The sequence below is a fragment of the Malaclemys terrapin genome, chromosome 8 (assembly GCF_027887155.1).
Source record: "Malaclemys terrapin pileata isolate rMalTer1 chromosome 8, rMalTer1.hap1, whole genome shotgun sequence".
Lineage (NCBI taxonomy): Eukaryota > Metazoa > Chordata > Testudines > Emydidae > Malaclemys > Malaclemys terrapin.
Genome location: NC_071512.1, coordinates 68,906,456 through 68,923,036, shown reverse-complemented (window position 1 = coordinate 68,923,036; position 16,581 = coordinate 68,906,456). Strand labels below are relative to the sequence as shown.

At 39.0% G+C, this 16,581-nt stretch overlaps 1 protein-coding gene across 2 annotated transcripts in view; it reads right to left on the bottom strand.

Annotated features, from left to right (window-relative positions):
* VAV3 (vav guanine nucleotide exchange factor 3) overlaps positions 1–16,581 on the bottom strand; it is a 238,930-nt gene that overhangs the window by 3,159 nt on the left and 219,190 nt on the right. For both annotated transcript variants that reach the window (XM_054037316.1, XM_054037317.1), the window contains 2 exons: positions 12,102–12,231; positions 1,579–1,730 (listed from right to left, as the gene is read on the bottom strand). In XM_054037316.1, coding sequence (XP_053893291.1) covers positions 1,579–1,730; positions 12,102–12,231 — 282 coding nt within the window. The remainder of the gene's footprint in view (positions 1–1,578; positions 1,731–12,101; positions 12,232–16,581) is intronic.

Genomic DNA, 16,581 nt, shown 5'->3' with positions numbered 1-16,581 from the left:
TGGAAGATCAAAACTAACCAACTAGCTGTGACTGTGCCCCAAAGCACTAAAACGTGGAAGAAGAAGAAGAAGAAGAGTAAGAGCAGAAACAAGGAGTTTTACTAGAGGCAGGCAGCTGCTATTTCCCTTTGGAGGTGAAGGACATCTAAGTATTCTGCAAAGCTACCATCAGGCTCACAAGTCTCCATTACCATTATTTGCCTAAATTAAATAGGAACTGATTTTCTTGTCCTTACATGCACTCAAGTCTCAATGGAGTCAGGAGTCGTTTTAAATGAGAAAGAATTTCAGGGCAGAGCCCGAAGTTTTTCATTTATACTGCATTGTTACTAAGTTATTGTATTGCTCATGAAAGAAACTAGACCATTAACCTTGGAGAGTGAAGTCCTATATCTATAGCAGAGTGCAACACAAGGGCAGGCTACTTCATGCTGACCTGTCAATGTACCCTGTTCTGGATGAACTATCTCTAGAGAAAGAAGAGAACTCAAGTCCCAAAGCCCATCTTGCTGAGACTGTCAAACAGAATGCCAGTTCCTAATGTTTTTCTTTAGGATGTGGCTGTCTGTCAATTAACACCTGGAATGAGATCATCAACTTATTTCACACAGTACACAGGACCATCAAAAATAGTTTAGGTTTCTATATTGCTTCCAATCTATATGCTTATTTCTTTTTTAAAATGTGCTTGTCTCATGCTCTAGGCACATGTACAAAATAAAAAACCCTTCAAATAATGTAAAACACAAAATCCCAGCATTCTCCCCACCCTATCCCACAGGACTAACTTTCACTTCCAACCACCATCCAACCCACATCCACCCTCCCTTACCAATTTAAACCAAGGATGGATGTGGTTTAAACCAGCCCATTTAAACCATGACCTTGAGTACCTCAATTTATCTCCACTGCAGAGGTATTACATGAGCAGAGTGGTAGCAACCTAAGGTAGAGATGGAAACCATTTAGGGCTTCTATGACAAAACTAACACTTTGAATTGTATCTGGGAACTACCAGCAACCTGCACAAATCTCCGAGCACAGACGTAACATACTCCCTCTAAAAATCACTGCTACATAAGCCTCTTGCCATATTTTGTACTAGCTGAAGTTTCTGAGTGCTCTTCAGGTGTAGCCTAATGTAAATCCTATTGCAGCAATCCAGTCTTATGCTGACAAAGGTATGGAAGGCAATGATGAAATGCACATCCAAAAGGAAAGATAGTAAAATGCACTCCTTGCCTTTGCTGCTAGCTGAACACTAAGAAGCAACCAGGGATCCAACAAGACCCTGATGTTTTGCTGCTAAGGGTTATAACCTCTGCTACTTCCCCCACCAAGCAGTCTTATCCACTCTGGACATCAGCCAGTTAGTGCTCATCCATGACCCTAGTTCATTTAGACTCTGGGAAAGGTGATCAAGCATACTGTCTGGATTGTCTGAAACAGAGCTGATGATGTGTCAGATATGCTGTGAGAGAAAATATGTGAAAAAGGTTTATGATGTCTGAAGACACCATTTAAAAGCGTTATCAATGAGATTAGCACAAAATTATGCCAAATAAAAGAAAAACCTACCCTTCCATTTACTTCACCTCTCCACCAGCCATTAGCACTCATCTTTGTGTAAATTTTTACCACATCACCTTTCAGTAAGGACAGTTCTCTCATGTCTCTTGCACAGAAGTCATACCGGGCAATGGCTATGCCTATTGCTTTTGGACTTAGCACTGAAATTGAACACAGGAAATCAATGTTATTATGATCTGTTAATTGCAGACTAATCAATTAAGTCAATACTGTAAAATGTATAGCAATGATTCCATTACAAAATAAACTGGCAACAATTTTATGTAAATGTGAAAGTAACCACCCAAAGAAATCAAGAAGCCTTCTTTAAAGGTTAATTCAACACAAGGTTGGAGGATTTTATGTGGTTGGGAGAGTGGGGGGCGGCGAAATAGAAAAAACATTACATGAGCTTGAATGTAAATGCCATTAAGTCAAAATTTTTCCCAAGGATTCAAAAATACTGTAAAATTTATTATACTTTTGTAGTTTATAATAAAACTTACTGCAAAGTACATACATCAACATATTTTTCAGGTCACTAATTTGTTTCCAAACAGATTATTGGCATTTATTGTTGATATAACTTTAAACCCCTAATGTGGCAAAATAAATAGATTATGGTGCTATTCCTTCAGAGAAGCAAACCAAGTTAAATACTATCCATATAAGGCTGTAGACCAACTCCTTCCAACTAACAGCAAAGAGGAAATGCATTTCTACAGTTTGGGCAAGTCTAAGCCAGCCCTGATGACCCCATTAAAATGAGGTCGTGACCCACTTTGGGGTCCCGACCCACAGTTTGAGAACTGCTGCCGTAGACCAACTCCTTCCAACTAACAGCAAAAAAGAAATGCAGTTCTACAGTATGGGTTATCTGTTGTATGGCCACTGGATCATGTAAACCACCATTTTTCTGGGGATTACACTGTAAATCAAACATCAAAAATGATCAGTTGAACCTGGCTCACAAAATTTCACCACAAAGCAAAAGTGTCTTGATTCAGCAAAGTACCTAAGTATTAGCATAAGTCTAAGCACGTGAGTGTCCCAACAAAATCAACACTTAAAGGTTTACAGTGATGCACCGACTTAAAATACCTTGCTGAACTGGGGCTTAAATCTTTTAAACTGATATAAAAATGACTTCAAACATTTCTGAATGATACAAGTGCAAAAACTGCATGTCTCTAATATGTCCAATTCAAAAATGGCTTTAATTGTAGCAAACTGATAATCCTTTTATGAAGTTTTATAGAATCCAATCCTGTAAGCTGCTGAGGAGTGTCATTTCCCATTAGGAGATAAAAGTTCTCAGCACCTTGCAGGGTGAGACCTATAATTTGAGTATATTAGAAAAAATATACACTGGCTAATACATTAGATTCAGAGGTTAGACCAGCAACTGGCAAAGGTGGAAGCCTAAGGTATGCAAAGAGGCATCCAAACAGTGTTTTTCAATAAAGGCAATCTCCCTTTCAACTGGTTCCGTGAGTAAACAGCTGCTGTAGATAGAAATGGACTCCCATTAGTTCTGACTAGCTCCTTACAAAGGGAGCTAGGGAGATGTACAGACTAAAATCCCTATTGAAAAAATCCTGGGTGTATTTGGAGTATGGCCAACAACGGTGAGTTGGAGGAATCATTAAAACCATTCTCTTTTTCATAATTCAGAGAACAAGAGAGCAAGCACATTATTACTAGCGTTTCCCAAAGAGTTTTAGGAATTGCTATTAACATTTTAGTTTTGAAAATGTAATCAAAATTTAACAGTAAAGAATCAGAGCAAGCTGCCTTCTTTGATTTAAAATCAGGGAAATACGAATCATGGCATATAAACTAGAAAATCTAAACAGCTATGACAAAATCAACCACTTAATTGATAGCCTTGCTGCATATACTTTTATTTGATATTTATTGTGACCTCATATGAACAGCAGCTTTTGCATAATAGATACCGTGCATTCAAATAATTACAACTGTGCGCACATCAATGATTAAAACTGAAATACCTAAAGTCAAATCATATGTCTGAAAATGAATTATGACCTTATTTTTCCACAACATCATAGTGTACTATAACTTTACACTCAGCATTAGTATTTAGAATCATAGAATCATAGAATATCTGGGTTGGAAGGGACCTCAGGAGGTTATCTAGTCCAACCCCCTGCTCAAAGCAGGACCAAATCCCAACTAAATCATCCCAGCCAGGGCTTTGTCAAGCCTGACCTTAAAAACCTCTAAGGAAGGAGATTCCACCACCTCCCTAGGTAATCCATTCCAGTGCTTCACCACCCTCCTAGTGAAAAAGTTTTTCCTAATATCCAACCTAGACCTTCCCCACTGCAACTTGAGACCATTGCTCCTTGTTCTGTCATCTGGTACCACTGAGAACAGTCACTGAGAATATGCCTATAGGATATAAATATGTTATATAGAAGAGAATCAGCAGCTTGATATATTGTTTATGTGCACAATATGAAGATACTGAAGAATATAGACCATCATGCACAGTAGATTATAATAAAAATATACTACTTACGCTCTAGCAAGTCAGATACCATGACTATTTGCCTATTTACATCAATATTATGTCAAATACCATACTGGGCAGCAGGAATAAGTGGTGATGGGGCAGGAACTGATTTTGCAGGAGAAGGGGTGCAGCAGAGGCAGTAACTGACATTTTGTGGGGGAAGAGGGCACTAGCAGCACTTACTGATTTTGGGGTCAGTATATTGGTGTATGGCAATAGCAGTAACTATTTGGGGAAGGGGATCATTGATTTGGGGGTTATAAGGACCAGTAAATCATTGGGGGAGGGGAGGGGAAACAGAGAGCCGCTCTGGACTCTAGAAAGAGGATAGGACTCAGGAGAGGTCAAGGGGACAAGGTACATTGGGGGAAATGTGGGGGAGGAACAAAAGGAAGTGGATACGAAAGAAGAGAACAAGGGGAAAGGTAATCCATTCCAGTGGATTGGAGGGAGGAAAAGAACTAAGGAGAGGAGAAATGCAGGGAATAGTGGGCAGTAAAATATTGGGGGAAAGGAGGCAGAATTGGAGGAAAGGAGGGGAATATTTCAAATCCTTTTCAAAGTGAGGAGCACAGGGGAAAGTGAGAAAGAAGTAAGAGGAGAAGGACGGAATCTGGAGATAGGGAAGAGAGGATCAGAGAAATAAGAAAAGAAAGAACTGAAACAAGCAGTAGGGAAGATTTTAAAGAGGAAAGAGGCTATGTTTACAGTGCAATTAAAAACCCGCAGCTGCCCCATGCCAGCTGACTCAGGCTCGTGGGGCTCGGGCTAAGGAGCTGTTTAGTTGCAGTGTAGATGTTTGGGCTCGGGCTGGAGCGTGAGCTCTAGGACCCTGCAAGTTAGGACGGTCCCAGAGCCTGCACTCCAGGCTGAGCTTGAACATCTACAGCACAATTTTACACCTCGCAAGCTCTAGTCAGCTGACACAAGCCAGCCCCGGGTATTTAATTGCACTATAGACATACCCTGAGAAGACTCACTAATGTTTGTAGCCCCAGAGAACTAGGACACTTTGGTCTGTGTCAGATTTCTGCCTTTGCTTCCACTCAGGTCAATTTCTCATTAATACACACTGTAACCAGTTTGATCTCACACTATGTATTTCTCTTAACTTATGACTTTATCCCCATACAGGGTTGTTTTTGGCTAGTGGGTTCTGTGGGTCTTGAAGCAATGTACATTTGTTTAATTTTACGAAACTGTACATCAGTTCTCGCCAGTATGAAAGCATGGAGAGGATTTTCAAAAGTGCTCACACATTGCTGGCTTAATTCTGCTCTCACTGGCATCTATGAGAATTTTACCACTGACTTCCAGTGGGAGCAGAGATAAGCCAACATTGAAGGTGCTTTTGAAAACCCAACCCATAATATTTTGGGACCATGTTTTCCATTTATATCATTTAGTTGTGAATTTAATGAAGACTCTTTTGGGGTCTTAAAAAGAAATGATTTTATAAATAATGCAAAGAGTCACACATGGTATCTGCCAGAATATGAAATGCCATCCAAGCCGACATGATTAAATTACCTAACACTACCTGACACCCCGTTGCTGTTGTGTAATTGTTACAAAGACATGCTTTACATCAGATATTGTCAGGATTTCTTTTTGTGGAGGAGACAGAGTGCAGTTAATCCTTACTAATTACCAACATAAAGGGCTCTGTTGGGACTAGTGCTATGCACAAGGGTAGAAGGGGGGCCAGCCTCCATTCCAAAACCTTGTGATACCTAGGCCAGATAATCCACCCTCTATAAGTGGAAGTGAACCAGCATAAGGAGAGCAAATGCTGCACTCTTTTAGAGGGGGTAGCAGTTGCTGTTGTGTATGCTCCTTCAGGGTTCCCAGAGACTTTTTGCCTGCCACAGGCAAAATTACTGGGTGCAAAGTGGTGCAGCTTAAAAGTCACAACAGCATCCTTACTTACTGGTGTTTATTAATGGAGTGCAAGTTTGCCATAATGTGATTGGAATTGAGATTAGCATGGCTGTAAATTTCAATCTTTTTGTACAGTCTGTTAGTTAAAAATGTTCTTATATTTTCAAAGCAAGAGAAGGTTAAAAGAGAATAAAGAAAAACAGATGAGTAAAATTAACTGAAACAATGGTAGTGCAAAATCTAACATTTGCTACAACAGAACTCTAGCAACGGCATTTTACGACGCTGCCACAATATGGTTTGCTGTAGAGATGGGACGAATACTTGATTCATTCATGAACAGTGCAATTTTCAGGTATGCACATTTGTATGAATACATCAATTAAAAATATAATACTTGCTATAGGATTCCATTACTGAATGGTGAACTAGTGGCCATTTGAGATCTGCTGTGGCTATTCAAATTCTGCTTATAGTAATGTATACTTTTAAAAGTTAATTTTACAAGAGTTTGATTTTATTGGACTGCAAGAACAACAATTTTCTACCCTCTGATTACCTTGTCTTTATAGCTTATCATGTTAACCAGTTACTGAGATTTGGAGTCAGTCTTCAGGGTATAGCATTAGGTGCTATTCTGCATTTAGTCAAGAAATGAAAAAGTAGATTCGTCCCTTCCCTAGTTGGCTGCACATAGAAAGAATTTGCAAACAGAAGCAAATTTAGAAGAAATATAAAAGCGGTAAGCAGTACCTGACCAGAAAGGAGTGGAGGAAGGGGGAACAAAGCTGTAGTCTGGAGGAGTTACAAAAGAAAACCCACAGAACAAAGAGGGGGCTTAGAGAAAGAAAGAGAAAAAGAGAGAAGCAAAAGAATGTTGAAATATTGGCAAAATATTTAAATATTAGTATTTCTATTATGTAAGTCATTGGTAATAAGGAAACTATGGTTCCTCACTGAGGAAGTCTGGAAAGAAATTGACTGTGAAAAGTGGAAAATGTAGATCTATGATTTAATTTTTCACAATTACATTTTTCAAAAACAAAAAATAAAAATATAAATCCATTTTGGGTTTGGCAGAAAAGAATTTTAAACTATTTTTTCTTACAAATAAAGTGGTTTCTTTTCTTAATACCTGTACATTTTAAAATGCTTTTGGCCCTGACTCAGCCAAGTTCTTAAGCATGTGTCTAAGTTCAAGTACATAAATATTGCCATTGGTATTCATAGGATTATTCACATGCTTAACTTAGGCATGTTCTTAAGTACCTTGTTAAACTGGACCTCACTCCATGCATGTAGGGATCACAACATTCTACTCTGATAACTTAACATCAATGGGAATTAGGTGCACGTTTCGTATCCTTTAAGGACTAAATGATATTTTGGATCCATATATACTACTCACATTCAGTTCAATGGACGTTCTGAGCACACACAAAAGGCAGAATTTGGCTCAGGAACTTAAACTTGTGCAGCCAGTATGCTAGCCTCTGCTTTGATGGATAAATGTAATGTATCCTCAGGTAATCAAAGGATTAAGGATACACTAATTAAATCTCCAACACATTTATAGTAATCAGGTTGCTGGTCACCCAATTGCTCTCCTTTGGGTGACAGTATGTTTTCTACCCGTAAAAGAGTACATGCCCATTTTTGTGGGTGCAATCATTGTGCATGCAGAAGCAGTCTGAAATGAAAATTGGGACCAAAGAACATACCACAGCACTAAAACCCATCTTTGTTTGTTTACATTCATTTTAAGAAAAAAATCAAGTACATCTAGATGTCTTGACATATTTGATAGCTGACGAGGTATCCTCATGCCTACTGAAAGCGTGCAATGAACATCTAAAAAGAGGAGACAAGTCCTGGGACATTGGGAGTTTAAAAAGAACCACTGGACAATTTTCTGAAGTAAGTGAAAAGTCAACTTAATTTTAGGAATGAAATGATAATTCAGTCCTAACAACTAAGTATTGAGAGAACTGTGACACAAGCAGGCCAGCTTTCAAATCACCCTTTGCCTGAAATTCTAAGAAATAATATGGAAATTGTATTGAAAGTCATATCAAAAAATTACAGGAGAACCTAACAGCCATTTAATATTCTGACCTTCAAAGGGGAAATAAATAAACCCTTTAAAATAAAACCCTTTTTCCTATCATCTTAGACCATTAGGTGATTTGAAGCTGCCTTTGGATTTCTCAAAACATTTGGCATTAGTACTTGATGGACTTTTGCAATGTCTGTAGTAGAGCTTCCTAAATTTCTAAAAAATGCTCCAAGTCAGAAATGTCTCTCTCTGCTAAACAGGTGTTCATATGAGCTGAGCAGTGAAAAATGTCTCTCTCAAACCTCCAGTCAATCTCAGATTGAAGTTGGAAGCTTGACATATTTAATTGCCTCAGCCTGTGCTTGTGAAAATCTGGTGAACATGGGCTCAGGTTATGCATCCAGCTGGAAAACTGACAAACTGAGGGGAAGGAGGTTTGCCATTCAGACTCCCTCTCAACAGCTATCCCTTCTTATATGAGATGCCTTCAAAGGAGAGCAGGAGGTGGTCAGAGAGGAACTGGCTGAGTGAAGATTCCCTTGGGGAATGAAGTGAATTCAACTCAAATGTCCAAAAAATCTGCAGCAGCTAGTTTGCTTCCAAGTTGCAATCCCTGCTAACAAAATTCCAGGGTACAACTTCTCTAACTGCTTTGCAGATCAAACATTGCAGGGTTCACATACCCTAACTATGAGGGTAATGCCAACTTAGTGAAAACTAACAGGGCAGCATTAAAACTAAACGCACGAGTTGCAGATAATCTGCCAACAATATTTGAGCGGGGCAGAGAAACCCTTTTTCTCCAGTGGCCTTGTAAACAAGCAGTGGATCACCTGAGAAAGGGACTTGAAGCAGCTTCTAGTGATCACCTAATAAAGGCGACTGCAACTTCAGAAAAAATGGCTTGATTCAATAGAAAGGGAGAGAGCAAGAGAGAGCAGCAGACAAGGCTGTGCAGGGGGAGAACAGGGAGAGGAAAATCCTGGACCCCAGAAAAGTCACTGACCAAATCCCAAAGGACTGTGGGAGTGGCAAGGAAAGTGAGATCAAGTTTTGTGTGCAGGTTTTGTTGTTTTTCCATCATCTGTACCATTTGTGCTGTCTAAGGGTACATCTACACTACAGGGGGAGTCGATTTAAGATACGCAAATTCAGCTACGTGAATAGCGTAGCTGAATTCGACGTATCGCAGCCGACTTACCCCGCTGTGAGGACGGCGGCAAAATTGATTTCTGCGGCTTCCTGTCGACGGCGCTTACTCCCACCTCCGCTGGTGGAGTAAGAGCGTCGATTCGGGGATCGATTGTCGCGTCCCAATGGGACGCGATAAATCGATCCCCGAGAGGTCGATTTCTACCCGCCGATTCAGGCAGGTAGTGTAGACCTAGCCTAAGAATAAAGTGTGTTAGTTTAGAAATTCCTTTGCAGAGTCTGTGTGTTACTTGCTTACACTGTCACATAGTCCCCAAAAAGGGAAACAGTAAATCAGCTTCAGTGGAACTCTGAGAGCACGCAACAGCTATTGGTGAGGCTTGGGACAGCTGGAGCTATTTTCAGAGCCTGCCAAGATATGGTGTCTGTATCTGGAGTGTGTGCCTAGCGGCCCAAAGTCAGAAATAATGCCTAAACTCTGCTGAGCCTCAAGAGAACACTAGACTCACGGTTTGGGTCCAGCACTAAAGTCTGGAGTGTCCAGAAGGAAAAGCTCAATCAGATTTATAACAACCTTCAAATCCATTAACCAAAGTGTCATCCAGGATCAAACAATCTGGGTTTTGTTTTTAGCACTGTGGTAATATATTAGGTTTTACACGGGGAATCTGAGAATTGAGAGACTTTTCATCAATTTGGCCTTGGAGGGAAATTTTCCAGCTTCCACCAGCAAATGTAGTGGAAAAATGTTCGAATTTCAACATAGCACAAAGCCAAGCCTGCCAAACCTCTTAAGTGGAAAGTGCCCCACATTAATTTCTCTTGTTCTTCCATATAATCCCTTTTGAACTCCTGTAAGGCAGATTTTTTTTCTGGAGTACAGTGAAGGAAGTGGAATATGCACTATATAAAATCTTGTATCATGAAGAAATTTGCAAAAGTTGTGATATTTCTCCTATATGTTAATACTCTTACATGTGATACAGATGCCTGCTTCCGAGCCTCCCTCCTATCAGCTGGTCTAAGAAGAAGAGGCAGTGCTTCCTTTCTGCTCCTCTCAGAGAATAACCAAAATAAACACAAAGGTAAGGCAGGCAGGGTACACTCCTCATGCTAGTCACTGCCCTGGCACTCCACACCAGGTAGGGGTGAGGAGAAAAGAGGATAGAGATTGAGAGGGAGGGGGAAAGGAAGGAAGATAGGATAATGGGCGGAAAAGATCATTTGAAAAGAGACAAGGACAGAGAATAACTAGGAACAGACATGAAGTCCTGAGAGAACATGGGATACAATAGGAGGGAGAAAACTCAAAAAACTCATAGGGTTTGTCTACACTACATTTAAACACCTGTGGCTGGCCCATATCAGCTGACTCAGGCTCACCCGGCTATAAAATTGCACTGTAGATGTTTGGGCTTGGGGAAGTGGGTGGGTCCCAGAGCTCAGGTTTCAGCCCAAGCCTGAACGTCTACACTGAAATTTTACAGCCCCATAGCTGGAGCCCAAATCCACTGACACAGGCCAGCCACAGGTGTTTAATTGTACTGTATACACCCAGGGGAAACAATGAAAGAAAACAAGAGAAGAAAGAAAAGAGGAAACAGGATGATAGAAAGAAACAAAGAAAAACAATGAAAATGGATGAAAAATAATCTGAAAATAATGTGTCCTAAAATTCCCCTAATGCTCCCGTTTCACCAAATAAAAATTAGAAAGTCCCTTGGAAATTATATATGCATGTCCATGGAGTATAGCTAAACAAGTGAAAATCCAAGAAGAAATCTAGTAAGTGAAAATGATGGAATAGTCAAAATCATTGCCACAAGACACTGGGCTTGACTGTATCTTCATTCACAGCAGTCTTCATATTGTTGAAGTCATCATTATTTTTTATATTCTTCTCTTATCTGGTGCAGTGCAAAGATAAGGCCATTGCCTGAAATGCTGTGAAGTCTAATGTTCTTTCAGGGAAAAATTAAATATTTTCAACAGACCACATAACAGTTTTAAATAGCATTGAACTTCTAAAAAGGCAATAACAATTTTATAGACTTTCCTTTAAAATGGAACATGTTACATGTTCATAAGAGCAATATTACACATATTGTAAAAAGCAACAGAGGGTCCTGTGGCACCTTTAAGACTAACAGAAGTATTGGAGCATAAGCTTTGCGTCTGATGAAGTGGGCATTCACCCACGAAAGCTTATGCTCCAATACTTCTGTTAGTCTTAAAGGTGCCACAGGACCCTCTGTTGCTTTTTACAGATTCAGACTAACACGGCTACCCCTCTGATACTTGACACATATTGTAGCTATTTACTCCAAAAATACAAAGTCTTTTAACAGGTATTTATATGGTATGTATTTTGAAAACTCTTTTAGAAGTGTTGTACAGGCTTGCAAATTATGGCCTTAAAAGACAGGTATAAAAAAACAAATGAGATGATTCAACAAATGACATATTACTTGAAAAACTGTGTGTGTGTCTTTACTGACACCCTAATTTACAAAAATGCAGTTATATTAGATGACTGATCTATTTAAATCTCAATATAAGATTAGAAATGGTTACTTATTTATGCATGTAACTGAAAACAGTGCCGCCTATGTAAACATCTGCAAAAACTAGGCAGCCTCCAAATTAAATCTCTCACATGCATTTCTAATAGATTTTTGAACACTAACCTGATTTTAAGTTTGGCAGCAAGGAAGTCTCACTAGACATGTTCATAAACCTGTTGGCAGATCTGATTATGCTTAGCTGTAGAAAAATCCTAGCTGAACGCATTACCATATTAATTAGTTACATGTCAAAAATGCAAAATGAAGATGTTTATATAAATATCATTATGCTTTTAGTGTTAAAATAACAGCAAATAATATGTAAAATGATAATACTCACAGTTACTGCTTGCTTTATTACTCCTTTGTTCATCTGAATTTTCAGATTCCTTGTATGGAACCTGAAGAGTCGTATCCAAACTTCGGAAACCTTCTTTGAGAGAGTGGTGCTTGTAGTACTCTACAAGTTCCTTTGAGCAAGAGGGAATAAAACATTACTGGGAATTTAATTTGCATCCTTTTCAACAGTAAGATATACAGTTAATGATAGTTTTCTTATACAAGTGATCTTATCATTAGAGCTGAGCAAATAATTGATTTTTCAGTTCAGGGCCAAACACAAAACAAAACAAAAAACACCCTGAAAATAATTGCATTTGGTTTCATTCAAGAAATGGAAATATTTCACTTGGGTCAAACTGGCATTTTATTTTCAAAATGTTGTTTTGATATTTTAAAAATCTTTTTTGCAGATTAAACTTTTTGCTGAATTTTACCTAGATTCACAAACAGTTTCGGTGCCCTGAAAAATGCATTTTTGGTGAGATTATTAGTTGCTGAAAAACTTCCACCCAACTCTATTTATAATGGATAACTGCACAGTAAATATACATAAAGTTTATACATACATGTATATACAAATATACATACATGTTACCTAAAATACCTACTCCCTGCATAGATGAGCTCAACACCCTATTTGTATCACTGCCTTCTATTTAGTTTGTTGTACTTGAGTTACTAATGCTTTGATTCAAATTTATAGGACAAAAAAAATCGCACTTCTCTGTTTGAAAGGAGTATTTACTCCTTTCAATCAGGTTGATTAATTAATATTTGCCTTACGGAACAAAGATAAAAGGGGAGGTCAGCAGCTTGCTAACTACTCACTGTACCTATCTTTACTTTCTCAGCTTTTTACTACAGTGATAAACAATGATCATCCACAAATCTTTTTCTGAAAACACAGACACCAGATAACAGTGTGAGCCTTATAATCAACAGGTGCTTTCTCCTCAGGTATATGGACCACGTAAAGGTTTCAAGGTCATTTCATAAGATAATGTGCATTGTATCAGATGGCATCAGGAATAAGTCCAGAGTACACAGCTTTTCACATTCTCCATGGATCCAATCTGAGAATTTTCCATATGTTTCATAAAATATTTGCCAAAATAGAATATGAAAGCTAAGGAGGTACAATACAATACAGTTCTCATTGTAAATATGAAGGAACACCTCCAAACATTAAGAACTCGTGATATTTCTATGCAGTATTCAAATCTAGTATGCAACTCTTAAAACTTGTCTGCGTGGTGGGGCAATGTACACAATGGGTCTGTGATATTTAAAGCACACTAACATACTGTGCATTAAGTGGTCCATGTAGATCCTGTTGGTGTGCATAAGATGTTCCCTACTGCACTTTAATGTATGTTTGTGAAAGCACACTAGTGAACATTTGATGCACACCAGCAGGGTCTACAGAGACCATTAAATGAGTGACGTTAGCATGATTTAGAAATCATCCCCCTGCAGTACACATTACTGTGTAGACAAGTCCTTAGATTTGAATGAGCCAGTCTATGGATTGGATCAACAAATTTACGTGAATAAGTTCAGTACAGAGTTTCTCTACAGAGTAAGGAATGAGGGTAAACGTTGAGTAGGAAAATCAAAGCAAACACACTTCAGTTAATTATTCTGCTCCTTCAAGCATGGCATTTCGTTTTTCAAAATCAAATACAGTAATTCATTTATTGTAAACACTTAACTCCCGTCACCAATTCATTCAATAATCCCATTTTGTTCTGTCATGTTTAAGTTTCCAAAAACAAAATCAATCAGGCCAAGCTTCAGTGCAAATAAGGAAAAAGCAATAATTTCATTCTGATTTATAAACAAGCCCCCCCAAAACCAGCCTATGCTCTCTTACAAAAATCTAAAGTGGTCCATGCAATAAATTAATTCCAATGAATAAAATGACCCTTAAATTATTCAGCCAAGTTCTAGTGCACTAAGTGTAAGTTCATGAAAACAGTCTTATTGGTAAACTTCTGAACTGAATTTTGGAGCTCTTCAGTCCCATGTTGTACAGTGTTGTACGTCTCAGTAGCTGGCTCAAAGGTAGAGTCTAAACCAAAAGTAAAATCCACACCTGCTTTTAGTAGTTCACAATCACTGACCTCCAGGCACTACAAGTAAACAGAAAAGCCAGGAACAAAAAGAAATATTTGGGATTCCGTTATCTTACATTAACACAGCAGGCAAGCTACAATGTCAGCATTGCAAGTGGCTTTCACAAATAATCAGTGAGTACCCAGGCATTCAAATTACCAAGGCAACAGGCACTAGAAGGGGTGGTTTGTAGGCAGCATTCAGAAATGGATTCCCTGGTATATGAAACACCAAAATGAATGGTGTGTAACCTGGTACAGATTAGTTGGGAGGAGTTGATGATGTTTGGTTAAGACAGTAAGTCTATTGCTATAACGGGACAGATTTTATTAACTGACAAATCAGTGAAATGGCCCCATGCCTAGCAAAATTTTATGTCAGGATCACAGGATATCAACTACACCGCTACCTCGATATAACGCGACCCAATATAACACAAATACGGATATAACACGGTAAAGCAGTGCTCCGTGGGGGCAGGGCTGCGCACTACGGTGGATCAAAGCAAGTTCAATATAACACAGTTTCACCTAAATGATTTGAAAAATGATGACTTTAAACATTTGATAGACACATCTACTGTGACAAGTCTAGAGAGAGATGAATGGTCATATCCTCAGCCAATGTAAACCAGGCTCCACTGAAGTCAATTGAGATACGAGTACACAGACTGAGGATCTGGCCCTATATTACTGGATTCTTACATGTTATAGCCAGGCACCCTAAGTTCTCCACATGACAGCCATAGTTTTCACAGTATATTTGATAAACAAAAAGCAGGGTTGGAGAGCTCCTACTTTTGTTTATTACCTTAAAAGAAATATACAGTGCCATTGCAGGTCATTGCTTTGGGTTCTCATGATAGCTGATTTGGTTTTCCCTACCACTCATAGATCCACTCTAAAAACTAAGTTTGTACTGGATTTACTTGCTTCTTCTGGACAGTATTGATGATGTTCTTGGTCTCTACAGCAAAGTAATTGGTCTATGGCACATGCCAATGGTGCTCACATAGATCCACCAGTCTGTTCTACCATTGCATGGCATACTTTATAATACTACAGTTAGGGAATCAAGCAACTTTTTCAAACTGAATGTTAACAAAGCCAAACTGCTACTGATGGGCCTTTTCAGCATAGGTTTCTGTTATCTTCCCTGTTTGTTGCCTTTGATGGGAGCTCCATTCTTTTGCTTTCGAAGCTGGCAATCCTGTAGTTATTTCTGATTTGCAGCGTTCTTTTGAGATCTGTATCAAACACACTGTAAAACTGTCTCACCATCACCTAAGGAAATTCTACAGGATCTGACTCCAGATGAGATGTCTCGACAAGATATTGATATCCCTTTCATCATTTCCCAAATGGACTACTGAAATGTTTGTTTACCCCTTTCCTCATGCATTTGCAAGTTCTACTGAGCTCTCTTGTTATCAAAACTGAGATCTCTGGGCACACTGCTCTTGTTCTAAGAGAACTTCACTGCCAAGTGAAGACACACATCAGTTTGTGAAATCAGCTTGGAGTGTACTTGCCATGGGGTCTAGGCTGCTTGCATTCAAATGAGGATTTTTTGAGATAGGATCACACTGAGTGTAGATCTTGGTTTAACTCCTTGTCACTCACAGAATATTCTTGCTTTAAAGACTGGAACCCTTTTTTTTCATGTGCTAAATTTAAATCAAGTCTTAAGACTGTCTTGTTTTGCAACATCCCTCCCAGTTCTTGCTTTGCATTATCCTTCATTTGAATATATTGTTTGTAGAGTGCTTTGAAGAAGTATGCAGGAAAGGTGCAGTGTGTTATTTAACTGATTAATCTAAATATAATATATTGAACTAGCTTCCCTTAACACCATACCAGCAAAAGCTTGCTTGGTGAAATTTTACAAATGCATTTGAGGTACTTCATTCAGACTCCTTATATGTATAAGTATTAACAAAATAAAGGGTCAGGATTCTTATTGAGAAAATCGTCCAAAGAAGATTTCAGGATTCAAAAGGTTTTCTCCCCGTTACCATAGGATTCTGGGGAAACATTTTAAATCAGTAACAAAATGAAAACACACTGTACAATTATGACGACTTGGGCTCAATTCTTGAGCGTGGCTCAGCTGTGCTTGGTGTAGGACCTGAAGGTGGCGGGAGGGACCACTTTTGCATTCCCCCAATCCACGACACTTTGGCCCCCCATCATAAATTAGAGCAGCTGTTTTACTTAGGCTGGGTGACAATGACACCAATGGGCCATTACTCCAGCTAAGGTTTTCTTTAGTATGTCAGCACTCCAGTCACAGGTCCATTCTCTGGATATGCCCCCTTTGCTATAGACAAGGAGTGGCCAAACTGGGGCTCGCAAGCTGCATGC